General features: G+C 40.9%; 1 protein-coding gene across 3 annotated transcripts in view; it reads right to left on the bottom strand.

The window, feature by feature from the left end:
• Positions 1 to 26,525, bottom strand: part of DST (dystonin) — a 4,096,730-nt gene that overhangs the window by 2,148,727 nt on the left and 1,921,478 nt on the right. For all 3 annotated transcript variants that reach the window (XM_044063350.1, XM_044063347.1, XM_044063348.1), the window contains one exon: positions 17,835 to 18,001. In XM_044063350.1, the coding sequence (XP_043919285.1) occupies positions 17,835 to 18,001 (167 nt within the window). The remainder of the gene's footprint in view (positions 1 to 17,834; positions 18,002 to 26,525) is intronic.

Below are 26,525 nucleotides of genomic sequence, written 5' to 3'. Positions count from 1 at the left end.
AGAACATCTCTGAGTAAGCGATATGCCACTGAGTACAGCCGGAGTTTTTTCAGCTGGGCTGAATAGGACATGTTTGAGGCCAGTAATCCACTTGGTGAGGTACATTTGTGGTCTTTCCAGCTGTTGGAAGTGTCTTGTGAGGTACATCCCAAATGGGGCATTGTACTCTGTGATGGCTGTAATGAGTGATGAGTAGAGGGGCACTGTAATCTCTTCATTTCTAGATGCAAACCCTTTAGTAATTAGATGGGCCACATAGAAGGAGTTCCTAAGTACTTTGGCAATATGATTGTCAAAGAAGAGATTACTATCTACCTGGGTCCACAGATCTCTTATTACCTCCTCTGTATTAAGGGGGCTGTCACCTATGTGGTAATTCGTGGGTGTTTTGTTTTTCACAAACAGGATGATTATGCATTTTTTGGCTTTTAGCTTGAGGTCATAACTTTGACACCAGGCGTCCGTCTCAGTAAGGCCCTTTTGAGGATGTCCGTGTCAGCCGGAGAGTCAATTATGGCTCCCAGTTTGCAGTCATCGGTGAACATGGTTACCCATAGTCCTCCTGTGTTTGCCTGTACTTCTGAAAAGTATATGCCGAACAGTAGGAGTCCCAGGACCGAGCCTTGCGGAACACCACTGACTGGTTTAGAGTCGGACCTGGAGCCTGCTATCCTTACCGTGTGAGTTCTGCCTGTAAGCCAGTTGGCAACCCATCTTGTGAAGTAGGGGTTTATGTTCAGGCTGGTGAGTTTTTCTGTAATACCCGAGTGGGGAATGGTGTCGAAAGCCTTGGTGAGGTCAAGCTAGGCTGTGTGAACCACCTTTCCCTCATCTATGGCCTTGTTGACTGTCTCGAAGGAAGTCAACCAGGTTTAGAAGGCATGATCTGCCCTTAACAAAGCCGAATTCGGTCGGGTCAAGTGTTTGGAGGTTCCCAATGTCTTTGTTAATGAGTTCCATGATGATGTGCTCCATAGCCTTGCAGACCAGGCTAGTCAGGCTTATGGGGCGATAGTTACCAGGGTCAGTTGTGGCCCCACCCTTGTGGAGAGGAATAACCATTGCTGTGCACCACTCTATGGGCACATAGCCTGTGGATAGGCTGAGGTTGAACAGCGTGTTTAGGTGGGGGGTTAGTTCGCTCTGTAGTTCGTGCAAGACGCAGCCTGGGACACCATCTGGTCCCATTGTCGCTGTGTTTTTGGCTTTTGAAAGGGCTGTTTTCACCTGTGCATATGTGATTTTTGGGACACTACACTTTTCCAGTATTTTGTGGGACCTTTTGGAGGTGAGAGGGGGTGAAGTTTGCACTGAATCTATCTGCCAGGATGTTGGCAATATCAGTAGGTTCCATATATTTTGTGCTATTTTGCACTAGCTCAGTGCATATCTGCGAGTTGCCACTTAGATTCTTAACATAGCTAAAGAAGGCTTTGTGGTTATCTTTTGAATCCTTGGCTAATTTTCTTTCATAGTTAGCCTTGGATGATTTCATGAGGGACCTTAGTTTCTTACTGATACTGATCAGGGACGTCTTTCCTTCTTGGGATTTGCTTTTTTTCTGAAATAGTTTCCTCCTTCTATTGTATAGCCTGTTGCTTTTTTTCTGAAATAGTTTCCTCCTTCTATTGTATAGCTTGTTTACTGCAGGGGTCCACCAAACTGGTTTCCTTCTCTTAGAGGAGTGAGTCTTGGTTTTGCTAGGGATGGCATGATCCATGCATCCTTGTAGGTGCTCATACAGTGCATTTGTAAAGGTTTCTGCATCTTGGCCAGCATTATCCTTTAACGTGGGGGCTGTGAAACTTACCACCTCTGTCTTAAGTAAGGTGAAGTTTGCTTTAGAAAAGTTTTTTTTCTGTGGTTTCCTTAGTTGGGGGTGGTGGTGGGGTGTGGACATCCAGAGTGATTAGTTTATGGTCTGATCTAACCAGTGACGGGTTGACCTCCTGTGTGGAACACCTGTCGCCCATGTTGGTGATGACCAGGTCCAATATGTTTTCACTTCTGGTAGGGGAGTTTACCATCTGATCCAGGGCATTTAAGATGATGAATTCCAGGAAGCGCTGGGCCTGGGAATTTGTACTCGAGTAGTTTTTCCAGTGAATGGTAGGGTAATTTACATCACCCAATATCAGGGTATTCGGTAGGACCTTCATGTTTTCCAGTGTCTCCAGAAAGGTGGAGTGGTGGTCCTGGGTCATAGAGGGTGATCTGTAGCAGGCCACAATTTGCATTGCAGATTTGCCCGATGTTAGTTGCACATGGATGATCTCAGAGGTATCATGCTACACTGCTAACCTGGAGGAGTAGGTATCCTTGATGAATATGGATACACCCCCTCCTTTTGTGTTTCGGTCTGTGTTCTGTGGCCGAAAAGTACAGTTGTGTGCCTACCATAAATGTAGATGTTCATGTGTATTCACTGTTGCAGTCATTGCCCTTGGGTTATCCTGCTGGCAGGCTACCCACAGTCGGCCAGAATTCCAAAGTCTAGGTCCGGCGTCAGTTGCTGTTGCCTCTTCCCTGACGTCAGTGCGCCAGGGGTATAAAAGATGCAGCCGATGCCATTTTCTTCAGTTTTTCTTGCCCCAGATGTCAGATGCCACCAATTGGCAGGCTGAAAAATATGCCAATAAAATGCATGCACAAAAATAACATTTTCTTCATCTACAAGCAAATACACCAAATAGTTTGTGTAGGATAGAGAAGTGCAGATAAGTCCCAGCAAAGAAAAGGGGGATGGAGGGTGGGTAACCTGGACTGCAACAGTGAATACACTCAAACATCTACATTTATGGTAGGTACACAACTGTACTATGTTCATCGTGTTTCACTGTTGCAGTCATTACTCTTGGGTTGAATCCCAAAGCTGAGGATGGGTGGCTGGGCTAAATAGGATTAGGAGAGGCTATGAGGCCCTGCAGAACTGCAGTGGCAAAACCTGCTCTGGACTTAGAGTAAAGAGGTAAGTGGTAGTGCTTTGTGAAGGTGTGCACTGAACTCCAAATTGCAGCCTCTAAGATATCTTTGGTTGGTATTCCTATGAGGAAGGCTGCTGAAGTGGCTGCTGCTCTGGTGGAATGAGGCCTAATGCCCTTAGGCACTGATTTGCCATGTTGAAAATAGCAGAAGCAGATGCAATGGCCTATCCATTTAGAAATAGACTGTTCTGAGATAGCCTTTCCTTGTGATCCTGCAGCATATGACACTAAAAGTTGCTCAGTGTTTCTGAAAGCTTTAGTTCTGTCCAAGTAAAAGCGTAACTGCCTGTGTATGTCCAAAGAATGCAGAATTTTCTCACCCTTGTTCTGTGGATTTGGATAAAAGGTAGGCAAGTGAATGGTTTGGTTGAGGGCCACACTGGACACCACCTTAGGCATAAATGTAGGGTTTGTCCTCAGAGAAACCCTGTCTGGATGAAAAATGATGAAAGGTTCCACAGCCATTAGTGCTTGTAACTCCGAGACTCGCCTTGCAGAGGTAATTGCTAGGAGCAGAGCTGTTTTCCAGGATAAGAATTTTATATCTGGTGTTGAGGCTGGCTCGAAAAGAGGCAGTGTGAGTTTTCCCAAAACATAATTGAGGTCCCAGGCCAGAATCGGTGCTGTCCTTGGAGGCCTAATGTTTTTGGCCCCTCTGAGGTACTGCCTTATTAAAGGATTAGAAAAGATAGGTGGTTCCGTATTGTAGTGGGCTGAAATGGCAGAGGCATGAATCTTAATTGATGAGAAAGAAAGGCCTTTGTTCAGCATCTCAGTTAGGCATTGTAAAATCTGAGGGATATTTGGTACACATGTCAATGCCTTGTTCCTGGTTCCAAGCACAGAATCTCTTCCATTTTTCTGCATAAGATTTTCTGGTACTGGGCCTCCTGGCCTCCAAGATAACATCCATAACAGCTTTTGAAAGAGGAGTGTTCTGAATGGCTACATTATCCACCATGCTGCCAGATTTAAGGTCCTGAGTTGGCTGTGCAGGATCTGATTGTTTTGTTGGGTCAGCAAGTGAGAAGTTTGAGGCAATATCCATGCTGGACCTTGAGACAAGCTCTTTGGATTGGGTACCAGTGCTGGCGTGGCCAATCTGGTGCTATCAGTATCATTTTTGGCTTCTCTTGTCTGACCTTTAGGAGTACCCTGGGAAGGAGAGGCAGTGAGGGAAAAGCATACGCTGTTAGATTTTTTCCAGCTGAAGGACAGGGCGTCCACTTTCCATGCTTGCTTGTGGTAAATCCTTGTGCAAAATCTCCGCAATTGGCAGTTGTGAGGGGAGGCAAATAGATCTATGTCTGGGCATCCCCATTTCCTTATTATGCTGAAGACTTGTGGATCCATTTTCCATTTGTGGGGATCCATGAGGTTTCTGCTTAGTTCGTCTGCCAGAGTATTTGTTTTTCCTGGCAGGAATTGTGCTTGCAGGTGAACTTGAAAAGCCAATGCTGTGTCCCATAAGGTCATTGCTTATCTGCAGAGGGGGTAGGAATGTGTACCTCCCTGCTTGTTTATGTACCACATGACCGTGGTGTTGTCTGTCTTTATCAGTAACTGTCCTGGGTGAAGTAGGTCCTTGAAAGCTGTCAGGGCATTTTGAACAGCTAGCATCTCTTTTTGATTGACGTGAAAATGCATCTGGTTTGCAGACCATGTGCCCTGAATACATTTTCCTGCCATATGGGCCCCCTAGGCATAATCTGATGCATCCGTTGTCAGTGTCTATCTGGCTGTGGGTAAACTGAATGGCAGACCCTTGTTGTGGTGACAGACTTCTGCCCACCATCATAACTCCTGTTGCAGGCAGGGAATGAGTGCAATTACTGTCTCCAGGCTGTGGCAATGCTGAGTCCAAACACTTTTTAGATACCATTGTAGTTTCCTCATATGCAGTCTGGCATATGGAATTAGTAGAATGCAGGATGCCATGAAACCCAAGGCCTGCAGGATTTTCCTTGCAGATAAGTTGTTTTTTGTTGCCAATTTCATGAAGTAAGTAGTCAGTTGCTTTTGTTTGTCTGGCGTGAGATAAGCCATCTGGGCAGTTATATTTAAGCTTGCACCCAGGAATATTATCTCTTGAGAGGGCACTAGTTTTGATTTCTTTTCGTTTACTGTGTACCCTAAGCCAATTAGTAATCTTTTTACAAACGTCAGATGCTTTAGAAGAATGTCTTTCTTCTCTGCTTGAATTAGGCAGTCGTCCAAGTAGGGATATATTTGCATTCCTTTTTGTCTGCAAAACGCAATTACAGGTGCCAGGCATTTTGTGAAGACCTTGGGCGCAGTAGATAAGCCAAAGGGCAGTGCAGAGAATTGGTAATGCATTGAGCCAGCTATGAATCTGAGGTATCTTCTGCAAGATTGTCTGATTGGGACATGCAGGTATGCCTCTTTTAGGTCCAAAGTTACGAGCCAAGCCTTCTTGCCCAGCATGGGCAGTAGCTGCTGTACAGTCAACATCTTGAATTTTGGAACTTCCAGAAACATATTTTAGTATAGACAGGTCCAGTATTGGTCTCCAGGTTTTGTCCTTTCTGGGTACTAAGAAAAGTCTGGAGTAAAATCCTTGCCCCTGCTCTTGTTGTGGTACTTGCTGAATGGCCCTCATGTCCATGAGGGCTGTAATTAGTATTTGTGCCTCTGCCCATTAATTGTGTGGCAGGTCTGGCATACCTTTGACCTTGGTAGAGTGTGAAAATGGAACCTGTAGCCTTGGGACACAATGTTCAGGACCCACTTGTCTTGGGTAGCCATTTGCCAATTTGATGAAAAAAAAGTGCTAGTTTTCCCCCCTAAGGGGGCTGTCAAAAGAAATGTGCTTGGATCTGGTAGAGGAAAGTCATTGGGACTGTTTCCTGTAAGGCTGTGATTTGTCTTCTCTGCTTTTGGAGGTAGGAGCACCTCATTGTTTAGGCCTGCATGAGCCTTGGAGCTAAGATCTGCCTCTGGGACACCTGTATCTGCCGCTTTGTGGTCTGTCTGACACTGGAAATGAACAATTTTTAGAAGGTCAGTTCCTGCTAAACCTAGGTGACTGTACCTGTAAGAAATCCTTGACTGTTTGCATGGATTTTGCTTTATCCTCCATTTTTTTCAACACCTATTCTGCTTTACTACCAAACAAAGTATCATGCTGTAATGGTGCGTCTAATAATTTTGCTTTAACATGATCAGGCAGATACTGTTCCTTTAACCAAGCATGCCTTCTAATAACAGAACCTGTAACAGCGGCCCTGCAAGAGGCCTCCAAAGAATCATATCCACATTGCAAAGTATGCTTTCCCACTTGTTCAGCTGCATGCAATAAATCCTGCAATTCCTTGTTCTCTGAACATTCAGTATTTGTCAGCAATTTCTGTTTAAGCAGTGACATTAAATATTGCTGATATTTAAGCATATGAAACTGACAATTTAAAGCCCTTACAGCCAGGGTAGCAGAAGTGTAGACATTTTTCCCCCATCTGTCTCGAGCCCTAGAATCCCTATCAGAGGGGACAGGGATTTTTGCAGTGGAAGCTTTAACCCCATTGGGACCCTGAGATATAGTTTCTGGGTCAGCAGTGGGGTTTTTATATAGGAATTTATGAGAATCCGGGACCCTGTAGTATCTGTCTGGCTTAGCAGGTGCAGGGGGTAAAGAGTCAGGGGACAGGCCGGACTCTGAAAATACATAATGTCTAGAACAGGTGGAATAGCAAGGGGTCTGTGCTGAGGAAGTAGTAGAAAGTCTCTGAGCCTTTTCTTAGATTCAGAATAATCTTGGCTCTCCCAGTGGAAATGCTCCCTCGTAGTATGCAGGGTTTCCCCAAAAGAATAATCCTCAGGAGGAGAGGCTGAAGGAATGGATTCTTCAGCATCAGAATCCTCATAGGGAAGCATGGAGTAATCCTGTTCAGAAGAGGAATCAGAGGAAATAGAAACCTGATCAGAAGAACCATACTCTGTTTCTTGCCTAGGCCTCTTATCAGGAGGGGGATGGGAACCTCTGATCAAAGTAATTAGGTCTTCGGCCATTTTGAGCATCTGTTTTTAGGCATGGAATTCTGAGTAGGAGAATGCTGTTCTTGTTTCTTTGTCTTTAGAGCTGCTTTAGTCTTTGTCTTTGAAGCTGAAGATGACTTAATATATAGTTGTGTAGGTCTGAAGACACCCTCAGAAGCCAATGCCTGCTCAGCGGCTCCGGACCCATCTGAGGGAATGATTTCCGAGTGTCCAATACCTTGAGTATCCAGAGGCCCAGTCGGCTCCACGTGGGAGTCAGAAGCGGCTTGTGGCTCTGTGGTAGCGGGCTCCAGTGCCTCACTGAGAACCGGCGACTTGCCTAGCAGAGGCCTCGTCATCGGTTTTGGACCTCGGATGCCTATCCTTTTCCTTGTCCTTGCGTTTTTTGTAAACTCCGGTTGTCGGCTGGTCCGACGGCATTATATAATTAAATCTTTGGCCAAAGTAATGAAATACAAAATCGAACCGACGCTTAATACTGCGTTGGTTAAATCTAGCACAAAACCGACAGCTAGCAACATTGCGATCAGGGCCTAGGCAAGGAATACAGTAAGAGTGAAAATCCTTATGTGGTATTTGCTTCCCACAAGAAATACAATTGTTAACTTTTTCTGACATCGTCTGGAGCAAGAAAAAAGTTTCCCCAACGGGGTACTTAGCTTTAATGAAGACTTTGGTTCTGAAATTCGAATTTGAAAATCTCAGGAGCCAGCTGACTGGCACTTGCACACTGCTTTTGCATCGGGCACCACACTGCAAGAAAGACTGAAGAAAATGGTGTTGGCTGCATCTTTTATACCCCTGGCGCACTGACGTCAGGGAAGAGGCGACAGCAACCAACGCCGGACCTAGGCTTTGGAATTCTGGTCAACTGAGGGTAGCCTGCTAGCAGGATAACCCAAGTGTAATGACTGCAACAGTAAAACATGATGAACATCGTGTGGTATGAGTTGTAGCCCGGTCGTGCTGGGGTGCTCTCTGGAGTCTTGAACCAGGTTTCAGTTACTGCACAGATGTCGATGTTCTCCATACTGAGGAGTTCTTCGAGCACATGCATTTTGAGTTTTAAACTCCTGGCGTTGAGTAGCATAACCCTCAGTTTTTTGTTAATTTAGCTGTTTACAGAGGTGGGTTTGACTTTTGAGCCTTGCCTAAAAAGGCACTATGGGGGCAGCAAGAGCCTTGGCCAGTATTCGAAAGCCTGGGGTGACAGGTGCAAGCTGTCTCTTGTGAAGCAATGCGGCTTTTCGAGCATGTTGTCCCAGGCTGGCAGACACTGGATCCCCTTTGAATGACACCAGAAGCTTAGCCAATTGTTGAAATTGATCATTTTTTCTTTATACTTAGGTATCATTCTTGGTGAAGGTAGGATGCTACTCAGGGTCAGAGTCATACCAGCCTGGACTACATGATCAGAGAGCTCTTCCATGTCTCTTTTCATGCAGTCCAGGGAGGTACACCTCAGGTCATTCACACCAACATGAACAATGACAGAGTCATATTTGTACTTGTTCTGAAGTGACCTGAGTGCTTGTGTTATGTGGCGGATTCTGACTCCAGACAGGCAGCTTCTGCTTGTCCAGCCTAGTGAGTGAGACATCAGTGTGCCTGACTATAGAGTCACCTATTACTAGTGTGTTAGGTATGTTATTTTGCCTTAAGGGCTGTGATTGTGTGGCACACTGATTTTGTGTTTTATGTGTTGTCTGATTTGTGACGGGAAGTGCAGGTTGTTTGGGTGTCTGCTTTGGAAGTCTCTGATGCTTTTGCGGGTTTTTATTTAGAGCCTCCGAGTATGATTTTGTGCATTTATGTGTATTTTTTGCCAGTGCTGTCTTAATAGGTCTGTGTGCGGCTGGAGTTGTGGTGCAAGTGTTAACCTTCTCCTCTTGACTGTTTGTTCCAGTCTGGGGTGGAGACAGCTTAGCTTCCAGTTTGGCTGTATAATTGCATCTCTCGCATATCTTAGTGTTTTGTGGAAGGAGGAGAGGGTTGTCTGTGTACATGAGGCAGTTGTAACATTGCCTCAGGATACCTAGATTCACCAGCTGGACTGGAGAGTGCACCTGAAGTTGCCCTTTGGTCATCCTTTGGTCATACCTGAATAGTAGGGTGAGCTGCTTAGTCGCTTGGTTGGTGAGGGGTGAATAAAGAGCCTTGCCCTGCTGGGCAATCAGTGTCAGGGTATATTAGTGATTGCTATTAGGTCTGAGCAAGTGCTGGGCTGTAAGATGCTTTTTGAGTGCTTAGGTTGAGAGTTAGACTAGTTTCAAAGGAAAAACTGAAGAGGAGTCTTAGTGGAGCTGGGAATAATTTAACCGTAGCTAACTGGCATTGTCCGGTGCGCAAAACCATGCAAACACAGTTTTTATAGTAGGGAAATGAAAGAGATAGAAATTAGCCCAAAATGACCAATAAACTACTAACTTCTGGGCTGGAACCACTCCTCCAGGGACAGATAGGTTGCTCAAAGCTCCTCTTTCTCACAGATGAACAGAGAAACGTTCTTCTATCCAAGTAAGGTATGGGCAACTCAGAAACTAGTATCACAGTCCTCAATTCAGCACTAACCTGAAAACTTGACTATACTAGCTTAGAAAGGCGGGAAACAAGGAATTTTTTTTTTTGAAAAGATAAGGCAAAAACAGTAAAAAATACACCTAAAACAGCTTTAAACGACTACAAACGATCAGAAAAGGTTATCGCACTTTAGTGTGCAGCCTACAACAGTTAAACAAATTATTTAAACAAAAAACTTTTTAAAGGTGCAGGCAGTCAAATAAGTACAATATGTGAAAAAAACAAGCTTTTAAATCACAATAAACACTGGAAAATCTGCATTTAGGCAGAGAACAGTTAAGTACAGCAAGAAAGTACAGAAAACTGATACTATATCACTCCAAAGTCTCTCTTCTAAGCTAGAAGGCTTCTATCAGTTTAAGGCTTTCTAGTGCTACCCAGTAGGTTAGTTACAGGAAAGATGGGTAACAAGCGAAGATGTGGTCTTTTAAACCAGAAAGTTGAAAGAGAAGGACAAACTGCCCAAATGGTCAATATATAGTATGGAAACGCAGTGTTAGGATGACTCTAGGATGTAGGGTCCGGGCAGCATCCTTAATAATCACTAAGTCTGCTCAAGTCATGCTCTTTATAATACTAGTAGGTGCTGGGGCATTTTTTGGAGCTTCTGAAAGAACTTCATAATATAGAAAACATTCTGTAAAATTAAAAAAAAAAGAAAGCCGTAAAAAAAACTAGAAGTTTTATTAATATAGTTCACAAATTGTTCTAATCTTTCTATACTCTCCATCCAAAAACTACATATATCATCCAAAAATCTGCTAGAAATATTTCAATTCTCTTTAAGTTCTGATTGGAGAATAAATGTCTCTTCCCATAGGCCATAAATATTGGTAGTATAATGACCCAACAAAATAGATATAATTATTATATAACACTAATTCTAATAACAATGTAATTTTATTAATTACCTTATTTTCAACTACCCACAACATCCCTATATCATGGGGAATGACTGTAAAAAGATCTTTAACATCCACTGTTACAAATATCAGATAATCTTGATATAAGCATGGAACTATTCTGGTAAGAAAGCCCTGTGAATCCTTAAACACATACATGTTACCATGGAGTATGTCTTTCAATAAAAAATCAACGTACTTAGCCATAGGGTAGGTGTTAGAATTAATAGCATTAACTATTGGTCTCAATGAGAGGTCATTTAAATTGTTATATATTTTAGGAATACCAAAGATTTCTGTTATTGTATATTGTTAAAACAAAGAGTGAGAAGGTCGCACTGAAAAACCAATCAGTAAAAACTAAATGAAAACTCCAGCCAAGCTAGAACTTCCAATGAGTGACCTTCCAAACCTCCTGTAACAGAGGCACATGGGATATATGCAAATGACCCTTATGAACATCAAGTGTTTCACCTATATGGTGATTCTGATTGCCCATGACTTTTACGTTTGAAATTGTTTTAATAGACAATATCAGGCCAATAAAGCCAAACCCCACTAGCTATGGATATGCATATTTCAGCCTTGTTATGACCTCGTCAGCATAGCACAAGCAGAGCATTTGAGTAATCATAAGAAACACAGGGTTGCTATACCCAGCTGATGTCCATTATCATTAGGGTGACTGCAAAATATCCCAACTAACAAATTAAAACAAAGAGTGAGAAGGTCACACTGAAAAACCAATCAGTAATAACTAAATGAAAACTCCAGCCAAGCTAGAACTTCCAATGAGTGACCTCCCAAACCTCCTGTAACAGAGGCACATGGGATATATGCAAATGACCCTTATGAACATCGGGTGTTTCAGCTATATGGCAATTCTGATTGCCCATGACTTTTACGTTTGAAGTCATTTTAATGGACAATTTCAAGCCAATAAAGCCAAACCCCACTAGCTATAGATATGCATATTTTGGCCTTGTTATGACCTCCTCAGCATAGCACAAGCAGAGTGTTTGACTAAGCATAAGAAACACAGGGTTGTTATACCCAGCTGATGTCCATTATCATTAGGGTGACTGCAAAATATCCCAACTAACAAATTAAAACAAAGAGTGAGAAGGTCACACTGAAAAACCAATCAGTAAAAACTAAATGAAAACTCCAGCCAAGCTAGAACTTCCAATGACAACCCTGTGTTTCTTATACTTAGTGAAACACTCTGCTTGTGTTATGCTGATGAGGTCATAACAAGGCCGAAATATGCATATCTATAGCTAGTGGGGTTTGGCTTTATTGGCCTGATATTGTCCATTAAAACGACTTCAAACGTAAAAGTCACGGGCAATCAGAATCGCCATACAGTTGAAACACCTGATGTTCATAAGGGTCATTTGCATATATCCCATGTGCCTCTGTTACAGGAGGTTTGGCAGGTCACTCACTGGAAGTTATTATATATTGTGTATTAAGTAACATTTATATATATTATCATTAATTACCTCATCCAAACTGATATCACACAAATATTGATCGATTTTATCATAAGAGATGTTGACCTCATTAAGAGAAACTTTATAATATTATCATTGTTCTTTAACAAACTATCAATTTTATTGCTGTAATCAAAAGAGTTTCAGACAACTAAATCCTACCTTTATTGGGTTTCGTTACCCTTATTGATTTATCAATACACACCTGTGTCAACAATTCCCTTTCTTCCTTACTCAAATTATAAAGAACTTTCCATTTATTAGAAGACAACACACTTCTATAATCCCATTCAAACACTGTTTCATATAATTCAATTGGTGAATTAAAGGGGGTTAAATGTTTCATATAACTGAATTTGTGAATTCAGGGGAGGGGATTAAATACACTGGAGTGCTGAAACTTATCACTCTCAATAATTTCAGTATTTTTGAACCAGATGGTCAAATTCAGCCTTCTACTATACAACTTCAAATCAATAATAAGGTTAGCTATCATAGCTTTCCTCATAGGAACAAAATTTAAAACTTTTGCAAAGAGATTCTCATATTTTGTCAAAGCATACATTAATAAAACTATTTCGGCTTTTCCCGGTTAGGGATCGCCACAGTGGAACTCCGGTCTGCTAATGATTGGCAGTGGATTTTTACACTGCCAAGTTGCCAGCCCGATGTCCAACCTTTAAAGAAGGCACACCCATTCACGGACGCACCTACCTGCATATATTTAAACATCACTTGACCACAGGAAGGACATGCAGACTCCACACAGAAGGCACTCCAGCCGAGAATCAAGCAGGAGAACCTCTTGCTGTGAGGCGACAATGCTAACCATTGCACCACCGCAGTCTGTCTAAGCATACATCACTATAATTATAAATTCTGAAGTTGTTACTATCATTTGTTATAATGGTGGGGCTTGTTATTTCCGATGGATATAATGTCCACATCTCCCCCTCTGTCCTCTCAAGTTCCAACCCCTCCCATTATGTCCATAATAATGAGTATTAGCCCCATTACTTGTTTGTTTAATTATTCTCTTCGATCTGTGGAGTGGTGGAACTTCTAAAGGGGTAGGACCACAGGGGTTATTTTCAAGAACATCTGATACTCCATTAGCATGTTCATTAAATATATCATCACCATTAAACAAATTATTAAAATTATTATTCTCAACTCTATGTTCTTCTATCTATCCACCGTTTGGCACCAGATAAGCTTTGCCACTATCACACTCATTTTTATCTCTTAGAACTTTCTTTTGCTTACTGTTTTTTATATCAGTATGCATATGATCAACATTCAAAAATTCTTTGTTGTATCTCTATGTTCTTCCATCTGTTTGGCTTATGCTTTCTTTAGAAAAAGAAGTGGTTTCAGCTGCAAAATAATGGTGTTTATTATAAATGGGGGGGGGGGGGGCAATGGCAAGGTGAGAAGCATTATTGCCTCACAGCAAGAAGTTCTCCAGTCTGATTTTCTTCTCTGGTGCCTTCTGTATGGAGTTTTCATGTTCTCTCTATGCTAGTTAGACTCCTCTTTGAGTACTATGGGTTCCCTCCACAACCCAAAGACATATGGTAGGTAAAATAGTGACTTCAAATTGTCTGTTAGTATGCATATCAGTTTTGTGTGTATGTGTGTGTGTGCACGTGTGCGCGCTCGTGTGTGTCTGTGTGTGTGTGTGTGTGTGTGTGTGTGTGTGTGTGTGTGTGTGTGTGTGTGTGTGTGTGTGTGTGTGTGTGTGTGTGTGTGTGTGTGTGTGTGAGACATGGAAGAAAGGTCAGGCAATCAATCTACTTCTTTTCTGTAGCAAACTCTGTGGATGGTGATGGCTGTTTATGGGGTCCTTAGGTCAGATGTGACTTGACAGAAGTGGATGGCTAAATTATAAATGGGAGGAAGACACAGAGGGAAGGGGGGATGAAGACATGTCAGCACTAAGTGATCAGTTTTATTTTGGTGGAACACTGCAATGGAGCTCTGGTGCCGATATGCATCTCCACAAACCATCATCCTGAAGTCCAAGAATGAACCTTTGTTAAGCTGAGCACTAACTTCTCAGTAGTGGGATACCTAAGAAAGACTAGAAATTAAATTGTCATTTAATAAAGCTAATTGCTACTACTCTGCAGCTCTCGGAGAGTATAAGCAAGTTACTGTGACTCTAATACACACATTTCAGACATTCCAAATAGTTTTTTCCACTAAAAGCAAATAAGTCCGTGCACTTTTCCCTCTCAGTTTAAAAGTAAAATTAAAGAGCATGTGTGATGACCGTGCCCTGGCCCAGCAATCAAGGAGCCTCAATCCTCACCACTAACACCAGGGAAGTCTTCTCATAGAAGAGAAAAGGATAATTAATACAGTAAAGTACAATTTCCCTTAAGTGCACACAGAGATCACAGTCAGTCTGGGGCTGGTTGCTCCCTTGCTCACCAGGTCCCCAATAAGACTCCCCACTGGCACAGCTATAGGGTCCAGGTCTCAGCCTAGCTGGGCAAGCTAAAACCTCCAGTACCCTCTCTGTCCAACCAGTGCTTTGTGTACCTGCCAAAATAGCTGACACAACACACACACACACACACACACACACACACACACACACACACACACACACACACACACACACACACACACACTTTGAGATAAGTATTTACACAACTTCACAGACACTCCTGGGAAAGGCTGACACAGATTCTCCAGCTGTGCCCCTTTACCCAGACTATACAGTAGTAATTACTGCCACCACCCAACTAATAATATCAGCTACTAAAAGGCCCTTAAAAGGGTATCTAATTATTACTGTACAATATTATTATCCAATGGTAGTATGACTAACAGTCAAGGCTTACTTTAGAGTGGCCTATTACAATAACCTCTATAAATATGCAATGTACTCTAGAGCTTATTTCTACACAAACCAGCCACAGGTAGAAGGTTTTAAAATATTTAATAATAAATAATTAAACACAAGACAAAACTACTACACCACAGAGATAGCTAAGAGTTCAGAGATCACACAGAAACTTAAAATAATACAGTAGGACAGGTCTGATTTCAAAGAAAATTACCTAATTAATCTTTACTAGCTTTAACTATTCCTACAAGAAATCGCAGTGCTAAAACTTACATGTGAGCACAAGGCAGAGTGCTGATGAGTTGGATATCAAGATCAAAATGCTCTCCAGCATCTTGTGAGAAATAGTAATTAAACATTACTAACAAATATGTCTCTAAGGCCCTCCCAAATTACATCATTTTTGACACTTAGATTTTCCCAGTATTCATAGTGCATCATCTTAACACCTGGTCTGAGTTCTCAGGCCACAAACTGCATTATGTAGCAATCTAACGCCTGTACAGAAACTTACAACAATAGAAGACATTTCACATGTATATTCTAACAGAAACTAGAGCAATAAAGCACATTCCACATCAAATTCTGGTCATAAACTTTAGCCTTAAAACAATGGGCATGAAACCTTCATCCAGCTGCACTGGAGCCGAATTTAACATGAAAGGGTCACAACATGCTTCACTGGGCCAGTAGAGTGCAATGTTGTCACATATTTTGCAGTTCCACATTTCACAGTATTCTTTACACTCAAGAAACATGCCTGTATTTTACATTTATTATCAAGAAAACATGCCTGTGTTTTACATTTATTTACAAATGCCAGAATTATATATCAAATTCTATTTGACTTGGCTGGCAGCCTTCGCCCATCTCTCCCCAATTGTCACATCATGCAAAAACTTCCCTTACTGTACTATTACATGATTTGCAAACTGGTTCACTACAGATACCATTAAAATGACATATCTCTAGAAAATTGTTGTATACATGCAACCTGTCAAACACTGAAAAAATGAAGACAGTCATGATTAACTTTCTGGAAGTGATTAAATATGTAAGAATTCCTATGTATAGTTTATTCATGCACATGTATATTAATGATGAAACAGTACAGCAGAAGGATGCTCCTATGCCTAGTACTATGGACAGAGTTAAACATCCTCTACAGAACTCTAATTAACCAGATTTCCACATAAATCTAGGACTGAACCCTAAACAGTTTTATTAACGGACTACAGGCAGACGAGACAAATAAAATGATTTATCATTACACAGAGTAGCCTGAATGCATTCAGCATTGAAATACAGCTGTGCCAGATTATCACGTCTTATAAAAGTACAATGCCAAAAGTTAAACTTAATCAAAAACTACTCTCCAACTAGACAACTCAGATCCAAATAAATAAATAAATAGAATCTTCTATAAAAACAGAGGTTCTACTAAGACAGAAGTCAAACAAACATTCCTCACAGGGACTCTCTCTACTCAGATAGCAATGATATGGAACTCATTACTAAAGGACATCATAAAATAATCAAAACCTTAAAAAACTGAAGTTACAATTAAATCAGTATCTAACAACCAACTGGTATTGCTCATGCGACATACTATAATGATTAACAAAAGTAAATTCTCACTACATTGCTTTCCTCAGTCTTTCTCTTTCTTTGACAACTCAGCATATATGCATTGTTTATTAATGTGCATGATAAATAAATCCTGCCAAGTCCTTTCTAGGCTCCAGTTAAACTCCTTCCCACCGACCTGTGTATGCCACCTTTCCACATAATCTAATACGATTATCTATATCTATCTGGTTATACTAAGCAAAACTAACTACTACTACCTCTAGTACTTGCTGATCTTTTATTTCACCTCACTATCTAACACAGAACTTCAGATTGTAAAATGACCACTGTGGAATGACAAATCCAACTATTTTTAATAATTGCTCATTATAACAAATATCATACAACTGTATCTATCTGTTTCACTGAATCAGTTGTACAGAATATTTTGGAATTAATCATGCACAATGTGAATATTGCAAATACATAAATGATACACTGTATACATCTGCTACATGCACTTGTTTACACAACTACAGTATGTGTTTTATTTACTTTTTGTTGACTGGGTTAGTCCAACTAGGCTAGTGACCTCTCTTCAGGGGAGATCCAAGGTGGCATTTATGCTACTGCAGAAATTTGGCTAGGGAATCGGGGAACTTCCCCCTACTGTTTCAGTAGGTGCCATGGGATCTTTTATATCCACCTGAGCTACCACAAACTCAAGCAGATGGGACTTCAATTTAATTTCTCATCCGAAGGATGACACACTCAGGACCACAGCTTCCTCTCTATGCTGCACAGCTGTGTCAACAATCTATCTGGAGTGGGAATACAACTCACAGCCTTCAGCACCAAATTCAGTGTGCTACCTGTTGGGCCACTGACACTGCTAAATTATTTTTAATTTTTTTCTGATATTGCTGCTTGACTATGCTCAGTTTTTTTATTCGTTCACAACCCATTTCTCTCAGTTTTGCACATGGGGTTGGGGCGTCACCTCAACAGTAACAATCATCTATTGGCAAGGTTCACATTGCCTGGTGTTTAACCCTGCCTTGGTTGCTCTTCCATACCACACACACATACACACACACACACATACACACACACACAAACACATGCAAACCTATGGTGAATTTAGAGTGGCCAATCCACCTACTGCATGTCTTTGGTATGTGTAAGTTAAATGGAGAACCCAAAAAAAACCCCACGTGGACACTTACTACTGCACATGTGTAATCTGTCTCTTGGAAACACTATTTTTGGAGCTTATCTTCCTGGGCATCCACTGAAAAGGCTCTCTGCCCATTCAGGATAATCACATAAACAAAAGCAAATAAAACAACAAATCATAAAAATAAATGAAAATATACATAATAAGTACATAAATAAAGTACTCAAACATGATACACCAAATGAAGGTACTGACCTGTACTTATGAATGATGGCATTAAATAATCTCCCATCTCGCCAGCAGGTGGTAAAGTTGTCACAGCGTACGCCAACATAATTCTCGGTCGCTTGTGCTGACCAGAGCAGCAGCCTTTCTTTAGCAGACATGTCTTCTGACTCCCCTGTAACGTGGATGTCAGAGATCTGAAAACCAAGTTAAAGCAAATATGTCACTCAGCGAGTAAACAAACATATGTTGAATTTGTTACCTATGTAATTGTTTTCAATCACACACTACTTACAAACAGATATAGTGCAGTCAGCATTTTGGAACCAATACAAGCAAATGATGATATTAGAAGTAGAAAGACAAAAATGTCCACTGAGGAACAAAGTGCCTGTTTCATAATACTGCTGTTCCCTAAATGTGAATCAAATTTAAACCATTGGAAAATGTAAATAACCACTGAACAGCTTGGGGCATGGTTGCTAGTGGTTCATAACCTTTGTTCCAGAGCTGTAACAAGGGTAGGGTTGTGATGGGCCCTCTTTACCTTGGCCAGTAATCAAGGAGCCTCAATCTTTACCACCGACACTGCCGAGAGACTGTCACTAAAACAGGGATGAACTAACACAGTATTTTCCAATAAAGCTTTCTCTCTGCATCAAGCACAGTTTCCCCTAACAGCAGTTCCAAATGACTAACAAACCCACACCTGGGTATTTGATTTACACACACACACACACACACACACACACACACACACACACACACACACACACACACACACACACACATCTGGGAAAGGCTGGCACAGATTTACTAGCTGTGCCTCCTTATGCCCAGACAATAAGGTAACGATCCTGCCACCAGCCAGTCACTGTCAGGCTCTTACAACGGTATCCAATTATAGTGAGTAAAATCAATACTAACATAAATGGTATATGTACCCCAAGCAGTAAGGCTTTTTGGAGTGGCAAAGTCTTCACTAGGAATAAGCACAAGTACTCTCAAGGTGTTAAACATAATCTCTAAAAGACCAGCCACAATAAAAAGTGTAAAAACATTTAATAATAAATACTAAAATAGAAAACATGAGATTATTAAATATCTAACTGCAATAAACATCAGAGTTTCTTTAGTCACAGTAGAAATAAAAATAACACAGTTGGACAGATTCAAGCAGATGCAAAAAAAAAAAAAACAATACTTAGCTAATCTCACTGTAATTTATGTCTAAAGAATAACTGTTCCCTGGCTAACTTAATTCAGCATGACAAGATGAGACAGTGAGAAAATTGCTTACACAAGGCAAGGTGATGATCTTCCAACTTCTAACTAACTAACTAACTCTAAAAACTGACATAGATTTTTATATTAGGTTCCAAAGAAAATAAAACAAAACATGCTGATCTGTGAGTTCCATCCCATCAGTGCAGGTTATAGAATGACATCACATTTGATCACATTACTCTGGCAGAGTACAGACTCAGAGCTTTTCTAGGATGTGTTGAAGTATTTGAAAATAATAGAATTCTTTGTTTAATAACACTGTTGATACATTTCTAATACAAGCATCTTCACAAGTCAGTGTGACAGTCAAATGACATAAAAGGGTCTATATTATATCATCGAATGCTTAAAAAAGCGAACGCTGATTGATCGACCTAATTTAAGCGAAAGCTTACAATCTCGAACTGTCAGATCAGCAATTTTTTTCCCAGGGAAAAAAATCACTGATCCAAAACACATACACACAGCACAAGCACACCAAACAAACAGAAATCCACACACACATACACCTAAAATCTTACACCTAACCCTACATTAAACTATACACACACCACTAACTATCCACTTACCTTAACCCAAACCCTAACCCTAAGGTCTGTCACTATCGCACACTCACCTCTCTTGCTCCCTAACCCTAATTCACTTAAATCCGCCCTAACCCTCATGTCCACTCAATCGCATACACACCTAACCCGAGCCCTAATCCTAACTCACCTAAATCACCCTAACACTCACATCCACACAATCGCACACTTACCTGAATCCGACCGGTAACTTTCCACCACAACACTGAAAATACTGAAGCAACAGAAATGGTCAACCGAATTCTTTCCCTAGGAAAAATGGAGTTTATGCTGCTTCGATATTTTGCAGATTCGCGAAAATAAGTTCGATCAATCAGCATTCGCTTTTTTAAGTGTTCGAGGATATAATATAGACCCACATAAAATTATCTACAAAATTATTTACAAAACTCCAGCTAACTATGTTGGCATATGTTAAACATGCACAGCCCTATTCTCCCTGACATAGATGGCAATAACTCACAGCATCACAAGGGTGAAGGGGCAGCTGCCCCAGCTGAAGCTGATAGAGGGCAAGATTGGCACTGCAAAACAGGTAATAATCAGTTTATGTAAGCATGCAAGTAGTGTGTATAGATGTGCACATAGGTTGGAAGTCTTTCCTTCGAAAGCTGCTGCCATCTTACCATGCCATTCAGTGTTTCTTCACAACAAACATTCAAGGTTCAGGTCTCACCTGACACAAAACATGTATCATGCTTGAGATGATGTATGACTTGCAAAACAGCATGGAAGTACAACTGTGGATGCCCCTGGCCCTGCTATTATCTCTTCCCTGCAGACATTCAGCTATCCTACAGAATATGAAGTCAAGCATGCCCATTGAAGCAATCTCTATCTTGGACATGCTTCTGTCCCTGGCAGAGCCAGACACAATCCTAATGTATTGGGTACAGGTATAAGTACATCCCTGCATTCCATTGTAACATGTATCATTATAGTACTGTGAGACTATTGCATTCCAACATTATAGAGGGCTCTGGAAATGTGACCTAATAAGCCATTGGATGTACTGTTTGCTACCATTCAATGCAAACCACATTTCTGATAAAAAAGGGGTACATGTACAGACAATACAAGGAGCCTGTATTTCAGGAACTGCCTGCATTTCTAGCAATCCAGAGGACTTCAGCAGACCACAGGCATTGGTATTGCATTTTTAGCAGTGAATTATTCTGCAGGTACTGACTTATCTTGTCATCTAACCAATACTGCCATTGTCTGATGCACCTGCTGTTGATACCTCATCCACTTATGCTGATGCATGCTTTGCTCCAGTGGCTGTTCTCTGCATCAGCCCATTTTTCATGCTGCTTCTTGTATGGACAGTCTGGCTGAAGCATTTCCCGCTATGCCAATATTAAAATCTGTACATTCCATCTGCACATACTGCTGCCCAGACGCTAGTGTCTATGTGTACCAATGCACTGTGTGTATGTATCTACTGTACTATACACAACATTATATTTCAGTGGACACTGTGTCCCCTGCAGCAACACACCTGTGCTGGTCACTGATACTGCCTTGATTCTGCCTGAGAGTGTTTTGTTATTTACTATCTCAATCAGTGCATAATTTTCCTCACTGCTACTTCATATGAAGTCACCTTTGTGCTCTGTCATCTTCTTTATGCAATTATACACAACGACCTCGATGTGTACATGACCTGCTATAAAACATTTTCCCTGTCTTTGAGCATGGTACCTTCTGTCAGGTGCATGATGGCCATGGTAGGTTCTTTTTGTTTTTTGTTTTTTTTACTTTTTGTTTGCATATCTGTAATTGGGTTTATGACATCAGAGAACAGTGAAGTGAAGGTTTCAAATCAGAATTTTATTTTTATATAAAAAATACTTACTGACTTTTAAATTATCCAGTAAGCTCTGTATGCAACACATACTGGTTTGATTAGTAGTAGCCATCTAAAAATGATCAATGTTTTGTCAAGTAGTTTGGCATCATAGCTGGTTTTGGTGACTTGAGCTAATTCATGGAAGTTCCACATAGTACACTTTAACTAGTCTGGCCCATTCCTCAGAAGTATAGAAATATTATTAATATAGTTGTATATGACCATTGTCGCCACTATTCATAGATGCTGCTGGCTTCCTTTGTTTTGATTTGCTCTTTCTGACTGCTGGTCAGGGGCTACCAATGATTTGATTCCACAGTTTTGCCTAAAGTAGTCTGGCCATTATTTTTTTTTTTTTTTTTTTATTTGCTTATCTAGCTTTGGATGTGAAATACACTACAATCCTAGGTTCTGATACAGTCATTTTATTTGTGTCTAATATTTTACTTATAATTTAATGTATTGATTTTAAAAGTGGACAACTGTGTAGCTGATTTGTAAAGTTTATGCTGTTTATTTTTATTTCTGATTTATTCTTTTTGACCAGGTGAGCCCCACTAGGCTATTGCTCTCTTTCTGATGTGAGACATGAGCTGGTATTTATACAACTAAAAAAATTTGGCCAGGGCATTGGGGAACTTCCTCTTCTCCTTTTGATAGGTGCAGTGGGATCTTCTACATCCATGTAAGGTATTAACAACTCAAGCAGATGGGGCTTTGGTTTAATGTCCAATGTGCCCCCTCATTTGTAATAAACACCAGTATGCACTACAGTGTCAGCAATGCATCTGTCTGGTCTGAGAATAGAAGCTACAACCTTTGGCATCAATATTTATTTCAATTATTTTACTGTATGCTGAATACTGTTCTATAGACTGCTTGAATTTAAGCATCTAATTAAATAAACTTTAAATGTAAAAAACATAATCTGCATATTATGTTACTAGCAGAGTCCACAGATGCTTATGTTATTGACTTTGGAATGAAGCAATGAATGGGAGTGTTACATAACAGTGCTTTGATTTTTCAATTTCTGTGATTAGTGAACATATTTCTGAACTGAACTTTTTGACAGACTTTGATACTACAGTTAACACCAAACAACAAAACGCAGTAATATTTAATAACAGAGTACAGTGTGTGTGTGTGTGTGTGTGTGTGTGTGTGTGTGTGTGTGTGTGTGTGTGTGTGGGGGGGTCCTCTCTACATATCTTTTTATTATTAACTCCATGGCCTTGTACTTTTGCAGAAAGTGTCAATGAAATGGTTTGAAAATGATAGTTTGGATGATGAAAACTCAAATGCATGAATAAACTCCAAAAGTGGATAAATGCTAATTCATCAACAATGTGTTCATTAAAAGAAAAATCTTCAACAATTTTTGATCAACACTATAACATTAAATAAGGGTACTGTCAGGGCTTTAGTCCCTTCATCTCATTTTATTGTGCAATATTAAGCTCACATCCTTACCCTAATAAAGAAAGTGCTAATATGATACAGGTTAAATTTTATTTTATGTTATTTTATTTAGTTTGTTTACTGTGTAGTGCATCGAACACAATAGACCATTTTCAGGCAAAGCATGGGTGAAGAAATTCCCAAAAAATAAAAAATAAAACAGAACAATTTCACAAGCACAATGTAATCATAGAAGGTAGTTGATGAAGCAATTCTGAAAGTGAAAATTCTGATGACCAAAACTCAGCCATCAGAATGACTGCACCAAAACAGCCATTTGAATACATTCACGAAATGTTGGAGGAAGAACAATATTATCTCTGCTAGTCTGTAGATGGTCTGTCATGCAAAAACTTCTGTGAAGTGCCAAACAGGTAGCACTATGACATAAATGAAAAAGTGTGTTCCTTTCATGTCATGCGAGGTCTGCAGGGGCACTCAGACTTTATATTTTTAATATAATCTGGAGATGGGATTACAGAGATCTCATAATAAAATAGCATTACTTTCAGTAGCAGAGAACACTGGATCCTGCTAGTTAACCTCTATAGCTGTCACAATGTTGTGACGGTAGTGTACTTACGATAGTTGCTGTGTTGTTCTGACGACTCTTCAAGACCAGAGGAGAAGTGGTTTCTCGGCAACACTATTCATGCACAGACCATTTAAAAGAAGCTGTGACATTTATCTGCTTTTTTTTCAATTCATTTTATTTGAAGGGGGGGGGGATTGACACCCCCACAAACAATTAATTCTCAGTCATAAAAAAGTACCTAGGTACCAGAGATGGTAATGTGCAGTAAACTCCCCACAAGTGAAATATCTGATAAATTGATCCCTCTATCTATCTGTCTATCTATCTATCTATCTATCTATCTATCTATCTATTTATCTATCTTCCTGTCTATCATCCTGTCTCTGTTTATCGATCCTATGTGTTTATCTACTGACCTGTCCAGTCTGCAAAGCTGTATAAATTTCTATGGATTGCATATTCATATATGAATATAAATAAGGCTGAACTAATACTAAAGTGCATTTATTTTACTGACAAGAGAAATCATTATTATGAGAAAACACATTTGGGGGGGTTACACTTTCAGTTTTTAGGATTTAAACAGTTAAAATGTGAGTAGTTAGGACTTTCAGTTTAAATAATGTTTTCTGTTTTGTCTGTAGTTTTTTATTACTTTTTATTAAATAATTTCTCCAAAGCCAACTTCATGCTTCTTAAGACAGAAATGGTGAACTTCATGACACCCATGCAGATGGACAATACAGTTACAACTCCTGAATCCTACACAAATGCTAGGTCTGATGAAGGGTTGTAGAACCAGCGCAGCTACTGTTGGATTTTTATCTCTTATATTATTATGTTTTTTTTACATAGCGGTGTTTTGCCAGTCTTTTTTCTCTACAAATGCACTCTATAAGCACTTACATGAGTGCATTGATCGTGCTATCCCAAACAGAACCAAGACGCTATCCTCCAAAAAAGGAAGCCAATCTGGTGGTCCCCTGCCATAAACAAACTGTACAACAGAGGGAAGAAACTGTTGCAAAAGACAGTAAAATCCCATGAGTGGAGGAGCTCCCTGGTCAGCCTCAGTAAGAAGATGAGATCCCTTATAAGATCCTTCAAAGATAGCTACGAAAATAAAATCGCCACTAATTCTAAGGACAACCACAAAGCATTCTATAGTTATGTCAAGAATCCCGATGGCAACACCCAGATCTGCTCTGAGTTACAGCACAATGGCGCAAAAATTACAGAACCAACTGATATTGCCAACATCCTAGCAGATAGATTCAGTGCTAACTTTACCACCCCCCCTCACCCCCTAAAGGGCCCATATCTATATAGGAAGAATGCAAAGTCCCTGTAATCACAACTATGCAGGTAAAAGCTGCACTCTCTAAAGCCAAAAACACAGCATCCATGGGACCAGACAACATCTCAGGCTTCGTTTTACATGAACTTCAGAAAGAACTGGCTCCCCACTTAAGCACCATGTTCAATAATAGCCTCGCATCGGGCTTTGTGCCCACTGAATGGTGCACAGCAACAGTTATCCCACTCCACAAAGGGGGAGCCACTACTGATTCTGGGAACTATTGCCCTATTAGCCTGACAAGCCTGGTCTGCAAGGCCATGGAACGTATCATCATGGAACTCATAAACAAAGACATTGGTAACCTCCAAACTCTGAATCCCAGCCAGTTTGGGTTTGTGAAAGGCAGATCATGCCTCCTGAATCTGATTGACTTCTTTGAGGCAGTCACCAAAGCCGTAGATGAGGGTAAGGTGGTTCACACAGCCTATCTTGACCTCGCCAAGGCTTTCAACACCATCCCCCATTCTGGAATTATAGCTAAACTCACTAAACTAGGTATACATCCCTACATCACAAGATGGATTGCCAACTGGCTCACTGACAGAACCCACACTGTAAAAGTTGCAACTCCAAATCTGACCTCAAACCAGTGACAAGTGGAGTACCACAGGGTTCCGTCCTGGGACCTCTCCTGTTTGGTATCTACTTCTCTGAAGTACAGGCTAACACAGAAGGCCTCTGGCTAATGAAGTTCGCAGATGACTGCAAACTCGGAGCCATAGTCAAGTCCCCAAATAATGTGGACATCCTAAAGAAGGGCCTCACTGAGACAGATGCCTGGTGTCAGAGTAATGGCCTCAAGCTCAATGCCAAAAAGTGCAGTGTCATCGCCTTTGGTAAAAACTCTGTACCCATGAACTACCACATAGGCAGCAATCTACTTAACACCGAATGTGTGATAAGAGACCTTGGGACCCAGGTGGACAGTAGTCTCTCCTTTGATAGTCACATCGCCACAGTAGTCAGGAAGTCCTTCTACATGGCACACCTCATCATAAAAGGGTTCTCATCCAGGAAAAAAGAGGTCATTGTTCCCCTCTACTTGACACTCATTAGACCCATTATAGAGTACAACACCCCTTTTGGAATGTACCTCACATGACATCTGCAGCAGCTGGAAAGGCCACAGAAGCACCTCACAAAGAGGATTACTGGCCTCAAACAAATGCCCTACACTGACCGTCTCAAAAAACTCCAGCTTTACTCCATAGCATATCACCTACTCTGAGGTGATCTCTGCCTAACATATACAGTTATGTCAAACCCAGAACTGTTGGACATGCTACACCTAAAGAAATTCCAATCCCTCCGAGCTACACGCTCTAGGGACCTAAACCTTGTCACCACAATAAGCAGAACATGCTGGAGGGATAGATTCCTGTCCCAGAGACTTCCCATACTCTGGAACAGGCTGCCCATCTATGTCAAGCAAAGTTCTTCATTAGCACTCTTCAAGAAAAATCTTGATGAGTGGATGGGAAATAGGAAATACATCCTGGGGATCACTTCTGTGTCTCTGCTCGACAGTGGCACAGGAAAATAACTTTCTTGAGTGGCGTAAGCCAGGGAACCTTGTTGGCTAGGCTTATGTAGGCCCTTGGGCCGATAGCCTAGTACCTACCTATGAACCTATAAGATCATT

This window comes from Protopterus annectens, chromosome 2.part1 (assembly GCF_019279795.1).
Source record: "Protopterus annectens isolate FY-2018-M chromosome 2.part1, PAN1.0, whole genome shotgun sequence".
NCBI classification, from domain to species: Eukaryota; Metazoa; Chordata; order Ceratodontiformes; family Protopteridae; genus Protopterus; species Protopterus annectens.
Note: the sequence above shows the minus strand (reverse complement) of the source record. Positions and strands in the feature narration are given on the sequence as shown.